The 21,649-nt window shown below is 41.7% G+C and overlaps 1 protein-coding gene across 1 annotated transcript; it reads left to right on the forward strand.

The window, feature by feature from the left end:
- Positions 1–4,815: 4,815 nt before the first annotated feature.
- On the forward strand, positions 4,816–20,952 carry LOC134527871 (zinc finger protein rotund-like). The gene is made up of 3 exons (XM_063360852.1): positions 4,816–5,225; positions 5,583–5,702; positions 19,837–20,952. Exons 1-3 carry the CDS (start codon positions 5,151–5,153, stop codon positions 20,482–20,484), a joined length of 843 nt encoding a protein of 280 aa, XP_063216922.1. The 5' UTR covers positions 4,816–5,150; the 3' UTR covers positions 20,485–20,952.
- Positions 20,953–21,649: the final 697 nt, after the last annotated feature.

Consider the following 21,649-nt stretch of genomic DNA (forward strand, 5'->3'; position numbering starts at 1 on the left):
GTTTGCCCAAGCCTACCTGGATGATGTGATCATCTGGTCATGTTCGTGGGAGGAACACGCACACCATCTGGCCTTGGTGTTTGAGCGGCTCGCCAGGCACGGGCTGACGTGCGCCCCGAGGAAGTGCCACATTGGGGCGGCAGATATCGAGTTTCTGGGCTATATTGTGGACGCAGAGGGATGCCGCCCGCTGCCCAAACAGCTGTCCATTATTGAGGGCAAGCAGGCACCCAAGACACGGAAGCAGCTCCAGAAACTCATGGGGCTGTTGAATTGGTTGAGGTCATTTGTTCCCCACTTCGCCTCGATTACCGCGCCCATGACCGACCTGCTTTCACCTAAGCACAAATTCCGGTGGACCCAGGCCGCCGACCAGGCCCTGGGCGAGGTAAAACAACAGCTCCGCAACTGCCACACCCTGTCGCGGCTGGTGCCGGACGAACCACTGTTCGTGCAGACCGATGCCAGCCAGGAAGGCATGGGGGTGGTGCTGTACCAGTTGGACGGCCAAGGCCAGAGACGTATCGTCGAGTACGCGAGTGCCAAGTTTGGCCCAGCGGAAAGACGATACCATGTCAATGAGCAAGAGTGCCTTGCTGTGGTGTGGGCACTAAAAAGATACCGACACTACCTCGAGGGGCGCCCCTTTATTCTCCGCACGGACAGCCAGTGCCTCAAATGGCTGGATTCCGTGCAGGAGGGCAAGTCCAAGTTTACCCGGTGGGCCCTTCTCCTCCAGAGCTTCCACTTCACGGTGGAACATGTTCCCGGCCGGGAAAATGAGCTCGCTGACGAGCTTTCCCGGCACCCGGACCCCGAACCATAGTCTACGATGACCAGGGGTGGGACAACCTCCTAGCCCCGGTTCCGATTACCAACTATTCGGACCCGGCCCCCGACGATGCCCTACTGTACACGCTGCCTGGGCCCAGCACACCAGAGCCGGCCACCCAATTCGCCACCATGGCAGAGCTGGTGGCTCACGTGCGTGACGCCCAGCAGGACGACCCACAAACGCGAGCCCGACTGGCCGAGTGTGGCGACTAAGCATTTCCCTATCAGCGTAGTCTCGATGGCATGCTTCAGACCGGTGGTGCTTGCAGAGGAAGCCGCTGGAGTATTCATGCACCCCCTGCTGCACGGCCAGCCATCCTACTGTTCTTCCATAGTCATGAGCTGGCGGGGCACCCTGGGGCTGAACAGACCCTGCGAGAAATCCGCAGGACGTTCAACTGGCCGGAGGTCACGGCCGACGTTAAGCAGTTCGTGCGTGAGTGCCAACGCTGCCAACAGTGTAAGGCACATCGACCTGATGGCGTGGAGCAACAGGTTCCCCGACGCCCTGACCACCCATTCCACGAGGTGGCCCTTGACATTATGGGCCCCTACCCAGGCACCTCCCGGGGAAAGCGGTTCATCATTGTAGTCACTGATGTGTTCACGCGATGGACTGAGGCGTTTGCTGTCGCCAATGTCAAGGCGGGAACAATCATCGCCCTACTGGACCGAGAGGTGTTCCCACGGTATGGGTATCCGAGAGTGCTGCTCACGGATAATGGAGTCCAATTTACGGGTCACACCTGGCGGAAGGCATGTGGGCGGTGGGGGGTCCATCATCACACCACCCCTACCTATCATCCCAGATCAAATCCCACTGAACGCCGCAACCAAGACATTAAGACCCAGCTCCGTATCCGCCTTGATGAGGACCACACTAAGTGGGACATTCACCTCCCCACCCTCTTGTACTGCCTCCGCCGGCGCACGAACGAGGTCACGGAATATTCTCCAGCTGAGTTGCTCCATGGTCACAACCTGGCAAGGCCAGCCGAACTGGGCGTCATTCACACAGAAGAACCTTTCCCAGTAGAGGACCTACGGGCTGGGGCACGCAGGCATCAGGCCCAGTTTTTGGATCATCGAACGCCCCAGTCCCTAAATCCACCCCCGCAGATCATTCCAGGCCAGTTTGTGCATGTAAGGCTCCAGCATCTGTCAGCCAAGGGCCGTGGGTTTTGCGCGGGCCTCGCGCCCAAGTGGTCCGAGCCCAGGGAGGTGGTGGCTCGCTTGGGGATGACCACTTACCTGGTGCGGCAGCCGAATGGCCGAATGGCCAAAATACACTGTGATGCCTTGCGGCTAGCCACGGTCCCGATGCCGCAGCAGCCGTCAACCGCAGGAGCCGCGGATAGTTTTAGAGACCAGGACAGCCCCAGTGACCAACCAGAGACACCGCGAGGAGGCCGTTGTGCCAATTCTGACCCGATGCCCCTTGACACCGACCCTGGAAGAAACCACTGCAGTAGGGAAGGAAGGAGATCGGACTCACCTCAGGTGCCGACGAACTTTGGTGACGAAATGGTCACTGGCAATACCAACCCAGCGGGTTGCGAGGTTTCTTTAAATCCCAAAGCTCCAGTATTTTCCCGAGAAGCTACGTCCACCCAACAAGCATATGGGTATGAGCCCAGCGGTTTCACCATGGACCACCTGGATGAGCTTGCTGACAGGGTGGACTCCAGATATGCCCAAAACTCCGTCGTTAACATATCCCTTACCCCAATCCCTGATGAAGAGGACCTTGAGTTACCAACCATTGACACCATCCCTAAAATCATATTCCCCGAGGAAGTAATGGAAGGGTTAAACGGGGATGGGTACCACCACCACATAGGTTATCCACCTGAAGGGCCCTGGGGTCCCGAGGAAGGGGTCACCATTGAACTCCTTGATGATGTGAAAGAAGGGGACAGATCCCCACCTATGCACCCAGACACCGCACCGAATTCCCAGGTTCCGGAAATAGCCCACCATTCCACTCGTCACCGCAGGCCTCCCTCCTACCTGCTAGACTATTGGCCATGGGTACTCACCCAGCAGGTTACTCCTACTTCCGCCCATGGGATGCCAATATGAACGCCCGAGTGCCCGAGTGTTAATGGTGAAGTGCGTGTGATCGTAGCATCAGCGGGCAAAATGACCTTGGTGAGGGGGGGGGGGGGCATTTGACGTCATCCCAAGTGCTCCTCCGGCTCATTGAGGCCATTATTGCCCGTTGCTGCTTCAGACTTGAGTGTGCACCGGCGCCCGTGCGCAAATGTGTAACAAAGGTTTTGTTTATGTAATTATGTGAGGGTGTAAATATATATTTGTCTTGTTGTGTACCTGTAGATGTGTTTCCCGGGCGACTGAGTCGCGTCTCCCCGCCTGTGACCATGTGGCTCCACGCACTCACACACGAAGGGAAGAGGGGAGATTCATGTGCACGCGGCAAGGGGGGAGGCCGCTGAGACGTCGCGGAGCATGGGTAGAGTCAGTCGCCTAAGTGGCATGAGAGAGCGCAGTCGCGAAGGTCACGTCACCGTCGTTCGCGTCGGCAGTTACGTCATAGTCTTTCGTGTCATCGTCATTCGCGTCACTGCCAGTCACGTCACCGTCATCCACGCCACTGTCAGTCGCGTCACTGTCGTGTCACCGCCAGTCAGGTCACTGGTAGTGTCGTGTCGCGCTCAAGGTGCATGGAGCCGGGCCTCGCCCTTTTGGACTGTCACAGAGGGGAGCCGTGACAGCCCATGTACAGTGTGTGACGTGTGCATTTAACACACCTTAATGTCAAAAACTCATTTATTTTACCTAAGTTAGGGTAGTTCCCTTGCCACGTGTCACGTACCCTCTCTACCGGAGCAGCTGGGCAGCGACTCCGAACCACGGGAACGGCCCTAACGTTGTCATTGCCTTTAGTGTAATTATTCCGGCGGTATAAAGAATACGGCTCCTAAAGGACATGTCCAGGCTTATGATGGAGGGGGGTTTATGCCCTGCTCAAAAAGCACTTACGAGTAGTGTGATGAGCTCCGTAAATAAATAAAATATACTAGAATACTTAACGAACTACATTTTTTACTGATGAGTTAAAGTAAGTATTGTTGAGAGCTCTGTGAAAGTCCGTATGACTTCTCTTGCATGTTGCGAATGACTAGGACAATGTCCGCAGGGATGCTTTTTTGACTCTACAGGAAAGTAAGTAACAAAAGCATGAAGAGTGGCTTAAATTTGAACTTTTTCCAGTCTTTATTTGTAAGTCTGTAATAGAACTCATAAATCACTCTTAAAACTTGCTCATACTATTTTTAAACAATATCTATAGATCTGAACCCTGGCGTTGGCCGGCCATGACATCAGACAATAAACTCCTACAATAGCTGACGGTATTAGGACCTGTGTTTTACATACCTACTATTCAAGGTAGTACAACATTATTATTTATAGTATCTGATTGAAAATATGATAAGTCGCTAGAAATATATATTTTTCTGCGAGGGAATTTCGATAATTATGTAATTGTTTAAGACTGTCAAAAAAATAAATAAAATCCATAAATAGATGCTATAATTTAACAGATTGATGTTTGTTATGGAAAACATCTGCCTTAACGAAAACAAAATTTGCAATACTAAAATAAAGATATGATTTTTTTTTTGTATTTGTGATACAAAGCTGTAGATTAATAATATTATTATTATTTTTTTTTTAGAAATTATGCATTAAACTTTAAAGAACATTGTTTCATGCACCTTTGTTTTGTGTAACTTACCCAATTATCGTATTTTAACGTAAAATATTACAATTTAATAATAGATAAATTAGTTTGCTTTGCGAAACTATACGATATAATAAAAATATTTGTTTTGGAAATAAAATAAAAAATTTGATATAAAAAGGAATACCAAATACAGAACAATCATGTTTGTCATAGAAGCTGCTGAAATCAATTTTCGTTTTTCCTCCATATTTAACCAATGGCCAGATAATGTTGGATTCTATGACCCTAACATTTTGTTATTATGTAATTTTTTTATATCTAATTTTAAAATAAGATTTAATGTATTCTATGTAATAACTTTTTATTTACAATAGATTTTATTTTTTTAGGTTTTCGGAAAATTGGTTTTTGCTTTGTGATTAAAAAAAATAATCTTTTTCTGTTACTTGGTAGCACTGTACATAAAATGGTCGTGTATATGTTTTTTTATGCGTTCTTGGTGTTGATATGTTTATAAAGTGTTAAACTGAATGGCGTCGTCGTCGTTGTGGAGACAGTTCAACTGAGCAATATTCGCGCGGCACGCGTGCCCTGACTGAATGCGGAGATGAACAGCCACGAGTCCGCGCCGGAGTCGTGCATCGAGGTGGCGTCGGAGGTTTCGGTGGAGGCGGAGACTCAGGTGAGTGCCGGGGTAGTGTCTCGAGGCTCGCGTCAAAAGCTGTCTTAATTGATGCCATCTTCAAAAGTGCAAATGCGTTTCTTTCCGTAGTTCAGCCCCCTATTTCATTCTTTAAGTTTATTCTCTTTCCTTCATCTCGCCCGTTTCTCACTAAAATCGATTGCTACCCCCGTTCTGTTCTCCTCAACCTTTGCATCTTCTATTGGTGATCTTTTTACTCTCTGTACCTCACTGTGCAACATTTTCCCCATACTTCCGTAGCCCCCTTCACCATGACCATATTGGATATTGTTACCAGCCTCTCTACCCACCTCCACTTCTGTAGCCCAGAACTCTGAGCGCTTGTTTGTGGCGCAGGACGAGAGTGAGGCGGAACCAAGACGCGAGAGGGAGGTCGTCATTGTGCACTCGCAGCAGGGAGAAATCCTGAACGTGTCCACGTCAGACAACGTCTCCCTGTTCGCAACCAAGAAACAGGTACTCAAGCTACACTTATTTTTTTCCTATAATATTCTCTGTTTATGCTAATTCACTAGGAACTAGCAGTTGTGACATTGGTTCAGTTTTGCATCCAGTAAATATTTTTAGGACTATTTATTACTGTAGCATGCATTGGATTAAAAGTGAACAGAAATAAAAAAAAAATAATAATATTGGTTCTGACATACTTTGTAATGATTCTATGAAAGTACTTTTATTAATGTAGCTGACCCAACCCAAATAACCATATAATTTATTAGATAAGTTGCTTTTCCATATAAAAAAAAATTTCACTATTCCTTTATTTTCCCCAAATACAGCATTTTGAAATTCCTATTAGATTCTGAGAACTTTGCCAGTGGGCAGTCCCATGATACTGAGGGAAATTGTGGGGTAAAAACTGTGAGCAGAGAATGATGGAGGCGTTTGCAGTCATCTGGATGCTTTCAACGATACATGAATTCCACGAGGTACCCAACATAATGAGAAATTCTCTGACCATATTGTGGTTCATTTTGTCTTGCATCAAACCAAACTCTCTCTGTTCTTTGGCTGTTTGCACTTATGTCGGGATCAACAAAATTCATACTATGATTCATTCAAAGGTGCTCATTATCATGCTCAGATAGACAATTATAAGCGTGCAGCAGTCTCTAATAATTTTGTTCCAGCCAAAATTAATTCATCTATCACATGCCAAAATTCATTTTTAAAGCCTTTCTCAGCTGCCAAATTTTCCAGAATCCACTTGGAATAAAGAAATCCATTTTGCAAGAATTTGTACATTTACTACTTTCCTCTTTGAAAAAAAACTTCATTATTAAAGACATACCCTTCAAAAAAAAAGCACACAAGTGACATCAGTGTAAAATTAAAAATATAACACAACAGGCAAAAACATTCCAGAGTCACTATAAATATTATCTTGACTAGCAGAGGTATTAACATTCGTTGAGAAAATATACAATGCATTATGAGATCGTTAAAATATTGTAATAAATATCATATTAATTCTACAGTAACTGATTTAATGAGAAATCAGTATAAAATGTAATGTTACTGACCATTACCATTCACACAAATGTCAAAAATTAAAATAATTAAATAATTCTTTACGAAGAACAAAATTAACAGTTTAACATTTCACAGTACAACTGTTTACGTTCCAATGTCTCAGTTCTGATTTCCCAATGAAACCAATAAAATACAAAAATGAAAATAAAATAAGTACCTACTGTTATTTCAAATTCCACAAATATTTAAAAATCTATTTATTAAACACATAGAAACAAATTGAATTGGCATAATCACATAAAAGTTACTTTAATTCATGGTGTTCAATTAAGATATCTAACGAGGTGGTACAATTTTTTTGCTTGAATAATAGTCCCGTAATATATGTTATGTCCACAAAATAATCAGAAAAAATAAACAACCTAATAAAGACTCATTTACAGGTTATAAAAAAACCTGAAAAAAATGCCTTTTCTAAACGGTGTGAAAAAATAATTCATTTATCCCACTTAGTTTCGATAAATCAGCTTTGTTCAACAATTATCAATTTTTTTTTAAAACGTTCAGATTATTATCTGTTTGGGTAGCAGTACAGCTTGTGAATTATCTTACAAAAATCTGTTGTGTTTGTTGTGTTTGCAGCCTATCGGGGACCAATCCCCAATAGTTTGCCACAAAAAAATAAGTAGAACAAAGGCAGATCCCATTCTACTATGGGAACACAGATGTGGCCCTGTGAGTGCATGATGATGAACAAAAATTAAAACAGATTATCAACAAACCGTAAGGGTAAATTTATTTCAATCATTTCCTAACATGCATCCTGTAAATAGAGATACAATAGGCAGTGGATTATAATAATTATTAATTAGTATTGCAGAAATAAATCTAGTATACAAAGATTAAGTGCTAAATCTTAAGCAATTACTCTAGGATACTCTTAAAGTACCCACAAAGAAAACAAATATGAAAGTGGTATACAATAATACAAACATTTGTGATGCACATTACTGAGCCTTATAGGCAGTTCAGGGTGTCTACCAACCGGGAAAAACGGGAATAACGGGAATTGTACAGGAATTATACTGCCCGGGAAAAATACGGGGATTGTGCGGGAATTTATCCCGATGTCCGGGAACTTTTGACTTTTCCCCGCTTTTCAACATTTATATATTAATATTAAAAAGCAAAGATTTTACTGCAACACAATAGTGAATCGTGTGATTATTGCTTCTCTACAATATACTGGTGCTTTATTGCAGAGTGCTGAATGCAGGCGATGGGATCAACCAACACAAGTTGCCGCGTAATCGTGATAACCACTTGCGTAAGGCGCGTGGACTCGCCCAGTTTTTTTTGTTAGCGTGGTCGTTCGTTAATGGTCGTTCCCGCTCATGCTTAAATTTCCATCCAGTTTATTTTTGCGTGTTGTATAGTGTGGTTATTGTTAAAGTTCGTCCGGATGGTAAGTAATAATAATAATGCATCTTTGTGTGTGCAGAAGTTATTTATGATAAATCTTTTTATTAAAAGATTGTTTTGTTTCGTGAACATCGGAAGAAAGTAGACAACATGCCTGCAAAATATATCGTATTTGCCGGTGTATAATGCAAGAATTTTATGCTGATTTCAGTGGTCTCGAATCAAAAATCATATTATATGCCGTATCGTATTATTTTTGTATACAAGCGACCATTATCACGTGTGTATATTAAGCGCGTATGACAAAGTTAATTGCGCCGGCCCGCGACAGCTGCAAGCCAGTCTTGCTCTGTGTGAGTATACATCCACCCCTCGAAGTAACGCTGCTCGATTAGTGCCAATTAATTAGGGCTCCTTTTGAAGTAGCGTTCGTTTTCGTCCACAAATTTTTTTAATTAGCACGCGCGCATAATGGCAATGGCACTCTTGTATCAAACACAATGCAACATAATAAATCTCTTTATCTATAAATACAATTTAAGTTGTGCTTAGCTTACTTAACAAGAGAAAAAACTATCATGGACATACAGCTGTCATTTACAAAATTAAATTATGTTGATGTTACTTACAGAAACACCAGTTAAATTCATCAGAACATTGATAACTTGTATAATTTTAATAAAAGAACGAATTTAAAAAAATACATTAGTTTTCACTTTTCCGTAATAGTTATTCAATTTTTGATGCCTGTTTTCTTATGTCTAGTTAAAAGTTTTACAAGAAATAAAATTACGTTAATATATCCGTGGAGCGTGTTTATACAACCATGTTTATGCTACTACTTCCATCTGGCGAGAAAGGTCAGAAGCTTTCGAGGTCAGTTAATCTCATGCATGCCAGGTTGACAGCACATTACGTTTCCAGAAAAAAAAAACTTTTTGACGTGACAACGTCTAATACATCAATGAACGCCGGCTGCACGCAAAAAAAAGTGTCCCGTTACGCTCATTGTTCCGTTACGCTGTGTCCCGTTACACAAATTGTTCCGTTACGCTATGTCCCGTTACACAAATCGTTCCGTTACGCTGTGTCCCGTTACACACATTGTTCCGTTGCGCTGTGTCCCGTTACACACATTGTTCCGGTACGCTGTGTCCCATTACGCACATTGTTCCGTTACTTTGTGTCCCGTTACACTCATTGTACGCTTGTGCCGCATCTATCTCTCTTCCACTCGACTGTTTATAAAGTGAAGTGAAAAGTTATTATTCCTTTATTATTAAAATAACAATTATTCAATTTTATTCATAAAAGTATGCAATCATTTCATCAATGTTTTGTTATGACGTTGTCACGTTAAACTATCGTCTGTAAACCGACTTTACAGACAACCAATTTTTAAACAGGATAAATGTGGAGTATGGTTCAGCAAACATACATATTTCAAAGGTGGTAAAACCAATAATTTTTTTAACATGCACTCTTTTATGTTTCAAATGTATTTTATTAGCACTGTTTTGATTAGTGCTCCATTTTTCTTTGGATGGATTACCGTGTTACTTCGAGGGGCGGGTGTACTGTACTCTGTTGGACAGGAACTTGGTTGGCAAAATTGGCATTTGGCAAGTGGCATATCACGCGCAAGGTCATGCGTGTCACATGCATCTTTCTAAAACAGCGCTGCTGCCACGATTGTTTTGGGTGCGTATAGTTTATTTATTTATTTATTTTCAGCCATTTGACCATATAGACAAATGGTATAGGGCACGTTAACAAATATAAGTTAATACACAAACAGTATAAGTTAAATATACCAAAAATACAGAGATGGGAAACAAAAATAATAACAACAAAACTGGTACAGGTATATATACAGCCGCTAAATATAAAAGTCAAAAATTTGACAGTTGCCATGTGGCAAAGTTTGGCTGCAGTGCAAAGTAACTTAGAATGAGCTAAATTTTATCAACATAAAGGTAGGCCTAACTTTTCTGTGACAAATTTTCTTGAAATCCAAGTTTTTGGTAAAAATATTTTTTTTGAACATTTTTTGTACAATTTTTTTTAACATTGCTATTATCCTAATTAGTGATCGTGTAAGCTGTAAATGTACATGAACTTTTTTATTAGTGTACGGGAATGTACGGGAATTGTACAGGAATTCTGTGACTCAACATGGGTAGACACCCTGCAGTTGACTAGAATATGTTAGAAGGTATATGAAAATTGTATAATAGCGCCATTACAATCATGCATGAACCTTCAAATTTATGCAGTATTATAGAGCAAACATCTAGAAGCAATTTTAATACAAACAACAAACAGGTACATGTACAGTCGTAACACGCAGGAATCAGGTTTCAGCCTGTGGGCAAAGCATACAAACACTAATAAAGTTACGAACTGCAAAGGTAACTGTCAAAGAGACGAGCGAGGTGAGATAACATAACTTGCCTATAAGGCAAATAGGGCAGTTACCCAAACAACTGGTGCCTCAAAATTAAGACCGGACAAAGGACTCATTAAATACGAGACACAAAATACATAAAACATGTGGGAAACAAGCTTGTGCTGAGCAGGTGCCCATAACCTTCAAAAAAGGAAAAGCATTAAACACAAGGGTATGAAAAGGCACATAAAACTCACCTCAACCAGCGTGGCCTTTAAGGTTTTTGTTGGACAAATGGGTCAAAAGTAGAGTGCTACAACGCACACAAAAGTCTATATGAATTGTAATTATTTAAAGATGGTGGCCGAAACATAATGTAGAACAAAGGGAACATAAGGAATAAATTATTGTGCAACCACCATGCACGCAATCAAAGAAACAAACAAACAAACATACCCACATACCTTGAGGCCACACCCGGTTTGGTGTTCAACAAAACACCCTCACCATATCAAGCAATGAACATAGTCTAGCGCATTGGTGAGTAGAAGTGAAGACCAGCCTGTAGCAGCAAAAAAATAACTAACACAACTTCCCCTCTGCGCATGTGCATAGATGACTTAAGAAGAAATGGTGGAGGGGGGCAAACAAGGCATGATGTTAGGAGAGGTAAAGAGGGGAAGTGAAGAAGGGAAGGAAGGCACGCGCCTGATGAATACAGGTGACTTCAACTTCCCTCGCTCTTGATTATTCCCATCTCTGAGCAACAAAGAAGTGTCTAGAAGATAGCACACAGTCACAGTCCATAGGAGAATACATTAAAAATGTCAACTTAGCAATTCCTCGGTGCCAAAGACAGTGCAGTTCAATTAGGGAAACAGGTACACATTACGGACGAGACGAGTTGCAAGTGTTCTAATAGAACGGGGAGCAGAGCGACAGCTCCGCAGCAAGCTGCCGCAGGACCAGCTAGGTTAGCAGAGCGAGTGTCAGCCACATCAAATGAGGCGAGCCTACAAGGATCACAGGCTTGGCACGACAAAGGGAGTGGCTGCTGCCACGCGTCCTTCAAGGACACCAGGCAGCCTCAAGGTCCGCGCTGGGCACGACGACAGCACGGCAAACAGCGATCAACTGCCCAGCACTGCCGCTCAGACGTGGGACAACAGGGGGCCGGATCGTGTGATGATCACCCAGAGCTGGAGGGCTAGTAGGCTCAGCACTCTTAGGTGAGTCTCCCACAGGTGTTGGCACAGTAGGAGGGCAACTCATCTGGCGAAAGAGGCTGCGAGAAGAGTCGTTTCACAAGGCGGGCCCTGCCCAGGAATCGGCAGATCCAGCAGCGATACGGCCAGATGGAAGGATTGGCCGCAACATCGCAAAAGTTTCCACCGCATATTGACGAGGGGAAGGATGTTGAAGAGCCAGGGATGAGTCAGCCAAGGCGAGGAGCGCAGAATCCAGCAGGTTTATAGGTCGATGCAGTAGCCGGGCGGACATCTTCTTTTCTTCTGGTGTGTGCCTCAGGATGGGTTGGAGGAGGGGAAATAGAAAACACAGCAACTGCAACAAAGTACTTCAAGCCACCAACTGCACCACACCAAACAGCCAAGCCCAAAACAAACAAACTTAACCCTCTTAGTGCCAGCCTCTGCTAGGATGGTAGTGCTAATAGTGCCAGGTCATTTTTAACTAAATTGCATCTCTAGAGTTTAATTTTAATAACTTTTTAACCTTTACTGTTATAACTATGAAATTTTTTTCTGTTTATAGATAAATGTTTTCTTCTGTCACTTCTCATGTTTAAACATAAAAATTTTCATCTTATTTTATTTTTGTTGTTTTTTAAATTAAAAAAAAATAATTATTAAATTTTTTTATGGATTATAATGTGGATAGGGAGTAGTTTTGACAGTAATATTCTTTGGTTTGAATGTTTTTTTAAATATTTAATTGTTTTTCTATATGATAGTATAATAGTAATGTAATTTTTTCCAATATTTATTCTAATAATAATTTTTTGAAAAAAAAAATTGCTTTTCTAACTGTGTACAATACAAATTAAATTTTTTTCTTAGCGGAACTCCAACTATATAGTGTATTTTGAATCCTTATAATTTTTTAATAATTATAAGTCTGTTATTAATGTATTTAAAAAGTAAACGATTTAATTAAAAAATTATGCATTGCTATTGTATGTCTTTATACAAATTTAGGTGAAACTGACTTTCAAATTTTAGAAGAAAAATATTGTCTTGGTTTGATCAGCATTTTGCATTATCACATTTTTTTCAATTAAAAATATAAAATTAATTGGTAGTTCATGATAACAACAACGATAAATCCATCACAACTATAGTCAAATACATATTCACTGGTCCTAGCAGCTGTGTTTACTAAAACAAACACCATGCAATCCTTTATGGCATTTTGCACAAACTGTCCTTGAACGCTTTCTTTTTCCTCCCTGACGTTTACTCGATACACTGCAAACACAACATTCTTTTTCTTTCTTCAATGGCAGTTTCAGAATTCCTGATGACGCCACACTTTCGTTAGTGTCACCAGGTTGTTGGTGTTGCTGTTCTAGCCACTCTTTTCCGAGACTGTCCACTACAGCAGAGACGAACTCATATCTTGTCAGAATGTTACCATCTGTATTCATTTTGTACAAAATATAACTGTTGAGTACCATACGGCCAAATATATTGAAACATACTTTTTTCCAGTATTTCAATGACCTTCTTTCGTCGAGATAACAATACAGCATCATATCACTTGTGTCTATACCACCCATGTATTTATTGTATATGTGAATGATTTCTGGTTTTTCACGCACTCTCTCTAGTCCGTGCCGTTTTTTAGTACACTGAACATCTTCTGTTTTTCCATTTGTTGATAGTAAATTACTGGTTTTGTTTGAGATTTCTTTTCGCGATATGCCAATAACAGCAGTTCATTACTTTTGAAATACCTTTTCTCCCCAACCTGAAATTTATTTTGCCTGTGTAATTCGGCTGGTAGATGCTTCCTGTTCCGCCTAACAGTGCCAGTAAGGTAAGTCCCTTCAGAATAGAGTTTCTGTGCAACTGGTACACTTGTAAAAAAATTATCAACAAAAATGTGATAACCTTTTCGTAGTAAATTCACACCTGATAATAGCTTCATTATCACAGTGTACCCAAGACCATATAGTTTTATGCTAGTCTTATCTAATTGATCTTTAGCACCACGGTATACATAAAATCCCATGCAGTAATTGACAGTACTATCACATAGCATCCAAAATTTTATTCCCCATCTATGGTGGTGTTTGTTGGGAAGGTATTGAAGTAATGAAGTATGGCTCTTTGTTCCGACCAAACTTTCATCAATGCTCAGCATTTGGTATGGAGTGAAGTGGTGCTTGAAAACATTATTTGCGTGGTCAATAATTGGCTTGAATTTTCCTTCTGGATCATAGTTTGATTCGCCTGGTAGACCAAGGTTTTTGTTATCCGATAGGTGGAAAAATTTTAGAAGTAGTTGAAATCTATTGCGAGAAAACATTTTTCGAAACCATGGCATGCTGCGAGAAGGAACAGTACACCAATATGAGTAAAGTGTAGGCATTTTTATGAGGCCCATATTTATTATACATGCTACAAATGCTTTCATTTCAACAACTGAAGTTTTTTTCCAAGAAATAGCTCTTGAACCTGTACCTAATTTACCCTTGTTCTGTGATAAAAACTGCTGAGCATATCTATTGGTTTCCTTTACAAGAAGCTGTAGTAAGGAAAAAGTAAACATTAGCTGAAAATATGCTATGGGCTTCGAGTTTCGAGGGGGTAAATGTTTTGGTCCAGCATTTTCTAAAAACTGGGGTATGTTGTGTTTTGGTGGTGAAAAGTTTTCACAAGAAGACCAGATTATATTATTTACGTCAGTCTGTTCATTTTCATCGGACGAATCACTTGAACTATCGCCTGAATTCGTACGAAGTGATGCACCGGCTGGAATATAATTATCCGCAGCCACAGGAGTAAGTCTCAGTGTGTTTGAAGTAGATGGTAAATGCTCTTCCTCATCAGTACTTGTATCGTTGTCGCTTGTTGTATCACTTTCACAAATATCACTATCGAGCGAATAAAAATAGTCGAGCATTTCTTTGTCATCTTTACCCGCAATGTAACTTCTTTTCCGAGACATTATTATGAAAACGAAAACAAAAGCCTTGATCGCACAAAGTTTCGCGGTAGTATTAGTTTGAAACAGAGTAACATCACTTTCCACTGAGAAATATGCGGGAAAACGTGTTTACTATGACTACTACAATAATAATTTTCAACGCAGAATAACCAACGGTAAAAAAATCCTACGCAATTCGTAATATCCACGAAACTGGTAGTTACATATATCGTTTACATAAATGAACCATTGTTCTCATAACTTTGAAAAAAAAAAACATTTGTAGAAATTTCTGGAAAAAAGTTTTATGATATTTATAAAATAATTAAAATAAAGAATTTACAAAAGAAACAATTTTTTTTCAAAAGGAAAAGTGTTTCTTTAGAATAAAAAATGCAGCAAAACGCGGTTTCTTACGCTGTGCGATGTCCAGCAGTATGACACTCATACTCTCTGTTGTGAGAAAAAAGAACTAAATAGTAGGGCACATACGCTACCTGTTGCCAGAAAAAGGAACTAGATAGTAGGACACTTCATTAGAGAAAGGTAGAATGCGCTGCTAGTAACAAAAACCTGTCTTGAAAACGGAAAAAAAATCGGGCCGATTTTTCGGCCCTGGCAATTCTCGCACAACAAGGCAAGGCCGATTTATCGGACTTTGGCACTAAAAGGGTTAAGAATTATAATGTTTCAGCGGTTGAACATGAGCCTTTCTAAATTTACGCTTGTTAAGTTTCTGTAACAAAACTGTATTCTCACCAATAAATCGGACAATACAAAAATGTCCATGAAAAGGGGGGATAAGTTTAACATTCACTTTAGTGACCAACGAGGGCTAAAGGTAATTACGGCAGAACACCAAATCACCAGGCATCGCTATCGCATGTGGAAGTAAGTGTAGGCAGACTTCATTGATTTAAAAGAGGGTGGGTCAACTCACGGCCAAGGAAGGGCACCAAGGGAGGAAATTCAGAAGCAGAGTGGACAGCGGAATCAAGTCCCACATTAATGAAATCTTGGTCCTCATCCCAGCGGGTTTGTTCATCTCGATAAAAAGAGGTGAAAATGAATTTCAGAAACTTAATGACTAGCTCTGATTGGTTGCCTTGGGTACAATAAGAAGAGCTAGTGATGGGCTTAATCGCCCACTCGAAACACATGTCCTTATACATAGTCGACTAAAAGTAACAGGCATTGTTGGTAACCAATATGGCGGGGGCACCAAACAGTTTCCAAACCTGAACTCGCAAGGCTTTGAATATAGAAGCGGAAGTAATGTTCCTCAGGGGGATGAGCACAACAAATTTGTTGAAAATGTCCAAGATCACCAACAAACAGTTATTACCCCTATTGGACTGGATGAGAGGGCCAAAAATATTCCATATGGATGACATGCCAAGTGGTGATAAGCGGATCAGCAGCATACAAACCTACTTTGATATTCTGGAAAGGTTTAGAAACCTGGCAGTCATGACAATACCGAACTTAATCACGGACGTCCTTGCGTAGATCAAGCCATCGAGGTGGGTGGAAATACGGCTACAGGTTTTATCGATGCCCAGATGGCCACCAATCAGCGAGGCATGAAATTAGGCCAAAACCATGGGCCGTAGGACAGAAGGAACCACACCTTGCGGTCATGACCGGTTTTACCAGTAAATTAAATGAGACCATTTTCCTCCACATACAGAACTGCCTTGCTGTTACACAAGTCCTGCCAAATACTAACATATAGAGGGTCCTTTTGTTGGCACTCACAGATTTTTACAGGAAACTCTGGAAATAATTTACAGATAGCCAAGCAGTCAGTGTGCGGAGGTGAGGGAGGTTAAAACACCTCGAACTTGTCGGGATAAAGCATCTGCCACAATGTTCTCACAGCCCTTCAAATGATGGATCTTAAATTTAAATCTGGACAGCCTTAAGATCCACCGACCCAACTTTCCCAACATGGGGATGTTTAAAAAGCCAGCTCAATGCCTGGTTATCGGTAAACAGGTTGAATTTTCGACAATCCAGGTAAGAAGCAAACTTCTAGACGCCAAGCAAACATGCTAACGCCTCTTTCTCATAAATGCCAAGTTGCTTCTCTGCCTCCAAGAGGGATTAACTTGCGAACACGATGGGGTACAAAACGCCATCTTCTAAGTGTCCCAATACAGCATCCATAGCGATCAAAGAGGCATCGACTTGTAGTACAAAGCTTTTATCGAAGTCAGGAAGGACAAGAACAGGTGTGGAGGCCAACAGCTCCTTAAGCATGAGAAAGGTTTTCTCCTGATTGTCAGCCTATACAAAGACAGTGTTCTTTTTGCAAAGAAGAATTAATGGTGCACTAATGGAGGCGAAATTGGGAATGAAGTGGGCATAGTAACCAAGCATACCTAAAAATCTTTGTACCCCCTTAAGATATTTGGGACGGGGAAAATGTACAATCGGTAAAATTTTTTGGGGGTCCATGAGTAGGTTTACCTGAGAAATAACAAAGCCCAAAAACTTGACATGATCCTTGCCTAAGGTGATTTTATTCATATTTACAGTAAGGTTGGTGGTCCTGAGACGGGTGAAAACTTCTCGCAGATGTACCAGCTCTTCCTCCAAACTCGAACTTTAGATGATTATGTCTTCCATATAGTTAAAGACAAATTTAAATTTTAAGTCACTCAGGACGTGATCAAGTTCACCTGGCTCCTGAAATTCACATCCATAGGGGTTGAACTGAAAATGCCCCCATGGGGCACCGAAACTGTGGTACTTCACTTCGCCCGCCCATGTACATAAGCCATCCATAGTAACAGGTGGTGGCAACACGGCACAATGTAAAAGTACCAGGGGTGAAATATTACCCAGAATCTTTTGAACGAGTTCAGACTCAGGAATGGCCAACTCAAGGGCATGGAATTAATGAACTGAATCGTCGGCTTGTTCGGTCGCTGGAATCACGTGACCATTTCACACTTACAACTATCAAGAACTCGGGGAGGACAGAAAACTGAAAACAGACCATTTAAATTCAGAAAAGGTCCACCCCTTGAGAATAGCATCGGTGAGTAGCTGGATGTAGATGCTACCACACCTAAAGAGAGCCTTAAGTATCTCTTCCTCTACACAATTGATTTAGCAATACGAGCTGCCTCACTTAAAAAGTCGAAGACAGGCTTCGGTGCAACCTATCAAACAGGGTAAATTCTTTGAGTAGATGCATTTACTCCCTCTGAGGTCTGCCACGGTTGTTCCTCGGAAGAAGCTTCCCAGGTACCCTGCACAAACCGCACCAACAACATGCGTAGCTCAGCAACAGTAGCAGATGGCTCAAACTCCACCCCATCCTCGGTGAGGTGTTCAATGAAGTTACTCCTAAGGAGCTTATAAATCCTGGCTGTGGGATGGGATACTCATGGCGATATGAAACACAAAACAAAACACAAGGCACTAACACTCTGCACGAGCAGAGTAGCGCAATTTGCAGCCTCTTGGCGACCAAACCCCAATAGCTTGCCAACTAGCTCTGCACAAATTCACAAAAAAATAAGTAGAACTGGCATTCTACTATGGGGAACACAGTGTGTGGCCCTGTGAGAGCATGATGGGTGATCAAAAGCTAAAACAAATTATCAACTCAAACCCTGAGGGTAAATTTATTCCAATCATCATTTCCTAACATTCATCCTGTAAATAGAGATACAAATAGGCAGTGGATTACAATGATTAGTTTTGGGGAAACAAATCAAGTATGTATACAAAGATTAAGTGATAAATCTTAAGCAAATACTCTAGGATACCCTTAAAGTACCCATAAATACGAAAGTGGTATACAATAATACAAACATTAGCGATGCACATTACTGTGCATTATATGCACTTTACTAGAACATGTTACAATGTACTTGGAAATCGCACAATAGCCCCATTACACTCGGGCATGAATCTTCAAATTTATGCAGTATTATAGGACAAGCACTAGAAGCAATTTCAATACAAAGAATGACTTGATAAACCACTAACAGGTACATGGACAGTTGAAAATGCAGGGATCATAAAATATAAATTTACATAAGCTCCTACCATTGGTATTGCCTGCATGCAAAGCATACAAACACTAATAAGGGTACGAGCTGCAAAGGCAACTGTCAAAGAGACAAGCGAGGTGAGTTAACATGACTCGTCTATAAGGCAAGTAGGGCAGTTACCCAGACAAATGACTCATTAATATTTAACACCATACATATGAAATACATAAAACATGTGAGAAACAAGCTCGGCTGAGCAGGTGCCCATAAGCATTTAAGACAAGGTTATGAAAAGGCACATATAAACTTACCTGACTTAGCGTGGCCTCTCGGGTGTTCTCGGACAAATGGGTCAAAAGTACAGTGCCACAATACACACAAAACATCTATACGAATCATAATTTAGTAAGGTGGTGGCCGAAACATAATTTAGAACAAAGGGAACATGAGGAATAATGTTAATGTGCAACTACCATGCACACAATTAAAGAAACAAACAAACATAACCACATACCGTGAGGCCACACCCGGTTTGGTGTTCCTAACAAAACACCTCTATCAGATCAAGCAACGAACTTAGTCTAGTGCATTGGCAAGTAGAAGTGAAAACAGACCTGTAGCCGCAGAAAGAAAACAAAAAACAACACAACCAAAACTTCAGTTAACTGGGATCATCTAGTTTACCACCTAGCATCTTTGAAAAAAACCACTGAACCTATAGCAATGTAAAATAAAATGATTACACAAACAACATAAAAATTCACCTGGCTCGCATGCACATTAGCAAGCATTGAAAAAAATTCTGTAGACCTTGAGTTCAGCGAAAAATTAAAATGAATATACAATATAACAGGACCATATTATCTTGTAGACAGCGATAACATTATAATTGGTGGCACACAATACAGACTAGAAATGTCAGGAAACATCTGCCCTTGCCTACATACAGTAAGCAACCATCCTAGCAGTTGCCTGAAGTATTGGCGGGATACTGTGGAAAATAGATATGAGAATGTCCAGGCTGGGGTTGGAACCTGTTCCTGTAGAGTGCAGTGTGTGTTTGGCAGCGTGTCGGACAAGGCAACAGATGCCCTGTAGCCCGTGTCGTGCGGTGGCCGTGTTGCAGGTGTTCGGCTCCAAGGAGGACCTCACATTATACGTGCAGAAGCACCTGCGCGAGACGAAGGCATACGTGTGCCCGCATTGCGGCAAGGCGTTTGCCAACAGCTCCTACCTGTCGCAGCACACGCGCATCCACAACGGCATCAAGCCGTACGGCTGCGAGATCTGCCAGCGCAAGTTCACGCAGCTGTCGCACCTGCAGCAGCACACGCGGACGCACACGGGAGACAAGCCGTACCGCTGCAGCCAGGCAGGCTGCGGAAAGACCTTCTCGCAGCTCAGCAACCTGCAGAGTCACTCGCGATGCCACCAGGCAGATAAGCCCTACAAGTGCGGGTCCTGCTACAAGTGCTTCGCCGACAGCCTTTCCTTTTTCGAGCACAAGGAGCTGTCGCACCTGAAGACACACGTGTGCCCGCACTGCGGCAAGCCGTACGCGCACAAGATCTCGCTCATGAAGCATGTGCGCAAGCACTCGGAGCAGGCCCTGGCCGCGGCGCACCGCAGCGTGGGCACGGACACCTGCGATGGGCCCGGCTTCGACCCCCACGAGTATCTCGGGCCGCACGACGACCGCGCGTCGCCCGAACGCAAGTTCCACCCCGCCTTCGTCGAGGCCCACGAGGCTGCGGCAGCGGCGGAGAAGATGTAGTCCCCCTGGACTGACGTGCCGTGGCGACAGCGAGTGACATGAGCCGTACATTCTGTGTTGTCAGCTTTCGGTCCGAGCATTGTGTATTACAGTTTTAGTGGGTGAACTTGCAGAGAACTGAGAGTTGTAATATCCGATGCTGTAATAAATGATCGTCTTTTTGTGGCTATTAGAGCACCGTGCTTTGTGTGTGTAGTGTCATCTCCCCGCTGTTGCTTTTTGTTTTGATGTTTGGATGCGTCTGTGTGATTGACTCGTACTCGGAGCATTGTTTGACAAAGAGCAACAATTTGGATACAGACTAAAAGGATAGAGTAATTTTTAACTGAGCTAACGTTTGCTAAAATCATGATACTTTTGAGACAGATAGTGATAAAATATGTTAGAAATTAATTATCAGTAGTTGAGGTTCTGCAAAATGAATTGTTTCATGAGGAATTTCAAAATAAATATGATTCATAAAAGTAAGCGACACAGTGTCAAATTTAAACCATATTGATTTATGTTGCAGAAAACAAACATAGCCAATATGTATGCACCACTACCAGTCACAGTATAAGATAAAACACATAACACAAACCTAATCAAAGAAATAGCAGTAAGTACAGTGACAATTAATAAAAACCCTGTTAGTACATATACCTCATTAGTACAAAGAAAACGACTGAAAAAGTATATACGTATCTAGAATGTTGGAATGTTCCCTCATATATAATTTCTGAAACTTTGGCTCATTCTGCTGTCGTAAAGGACTTATTTGTGTTAAAAGTGTTTCTAATTTAAAATTGTAATTTTTTATTCTAAAATATTACATTTTGTATTATATAAAATTATGTGCAAAGTTTCCTACAGACACATTTATATATGTATTTTTTTTTTTTTTAGGAAGGGCTGCATATAGTTGCTAACAAAAATATTTATAAATTTATAAGTATATATTTTTAGAAATCATATGATGTTTGTGATTTAACTTATTTTGCAATAGTTTGTTTAGTAAAAACGTTATTACAAGGTACCAATATGGCCATCTTCAGGTTTTTGTTAATGAGGTTTGATTGTATGTCTCTTGAAGTACCTTAGTTAAAATAATTTCTCACTTTAAATATATATTTTTAGATTCCTATAAGATTTTTCACATACACAAAGTAATTTCATTAATAAGAAA

This window comes from Bacillus rossius, chromosome 1 (assembly GCF_032445375.1).
Source record: "Bacillus rossius redtenbacheri isolate Brsri chromosome 1, Brsri_v3, whole genome shotgun sequence".
In the NCBI taxonomy this organism is placed as follows: Eukaryota; Metazoa; Arthropoda; class Insecta; order Phasmatodea; family Bacillidae; genus Bacillus; species Bacillus rossius.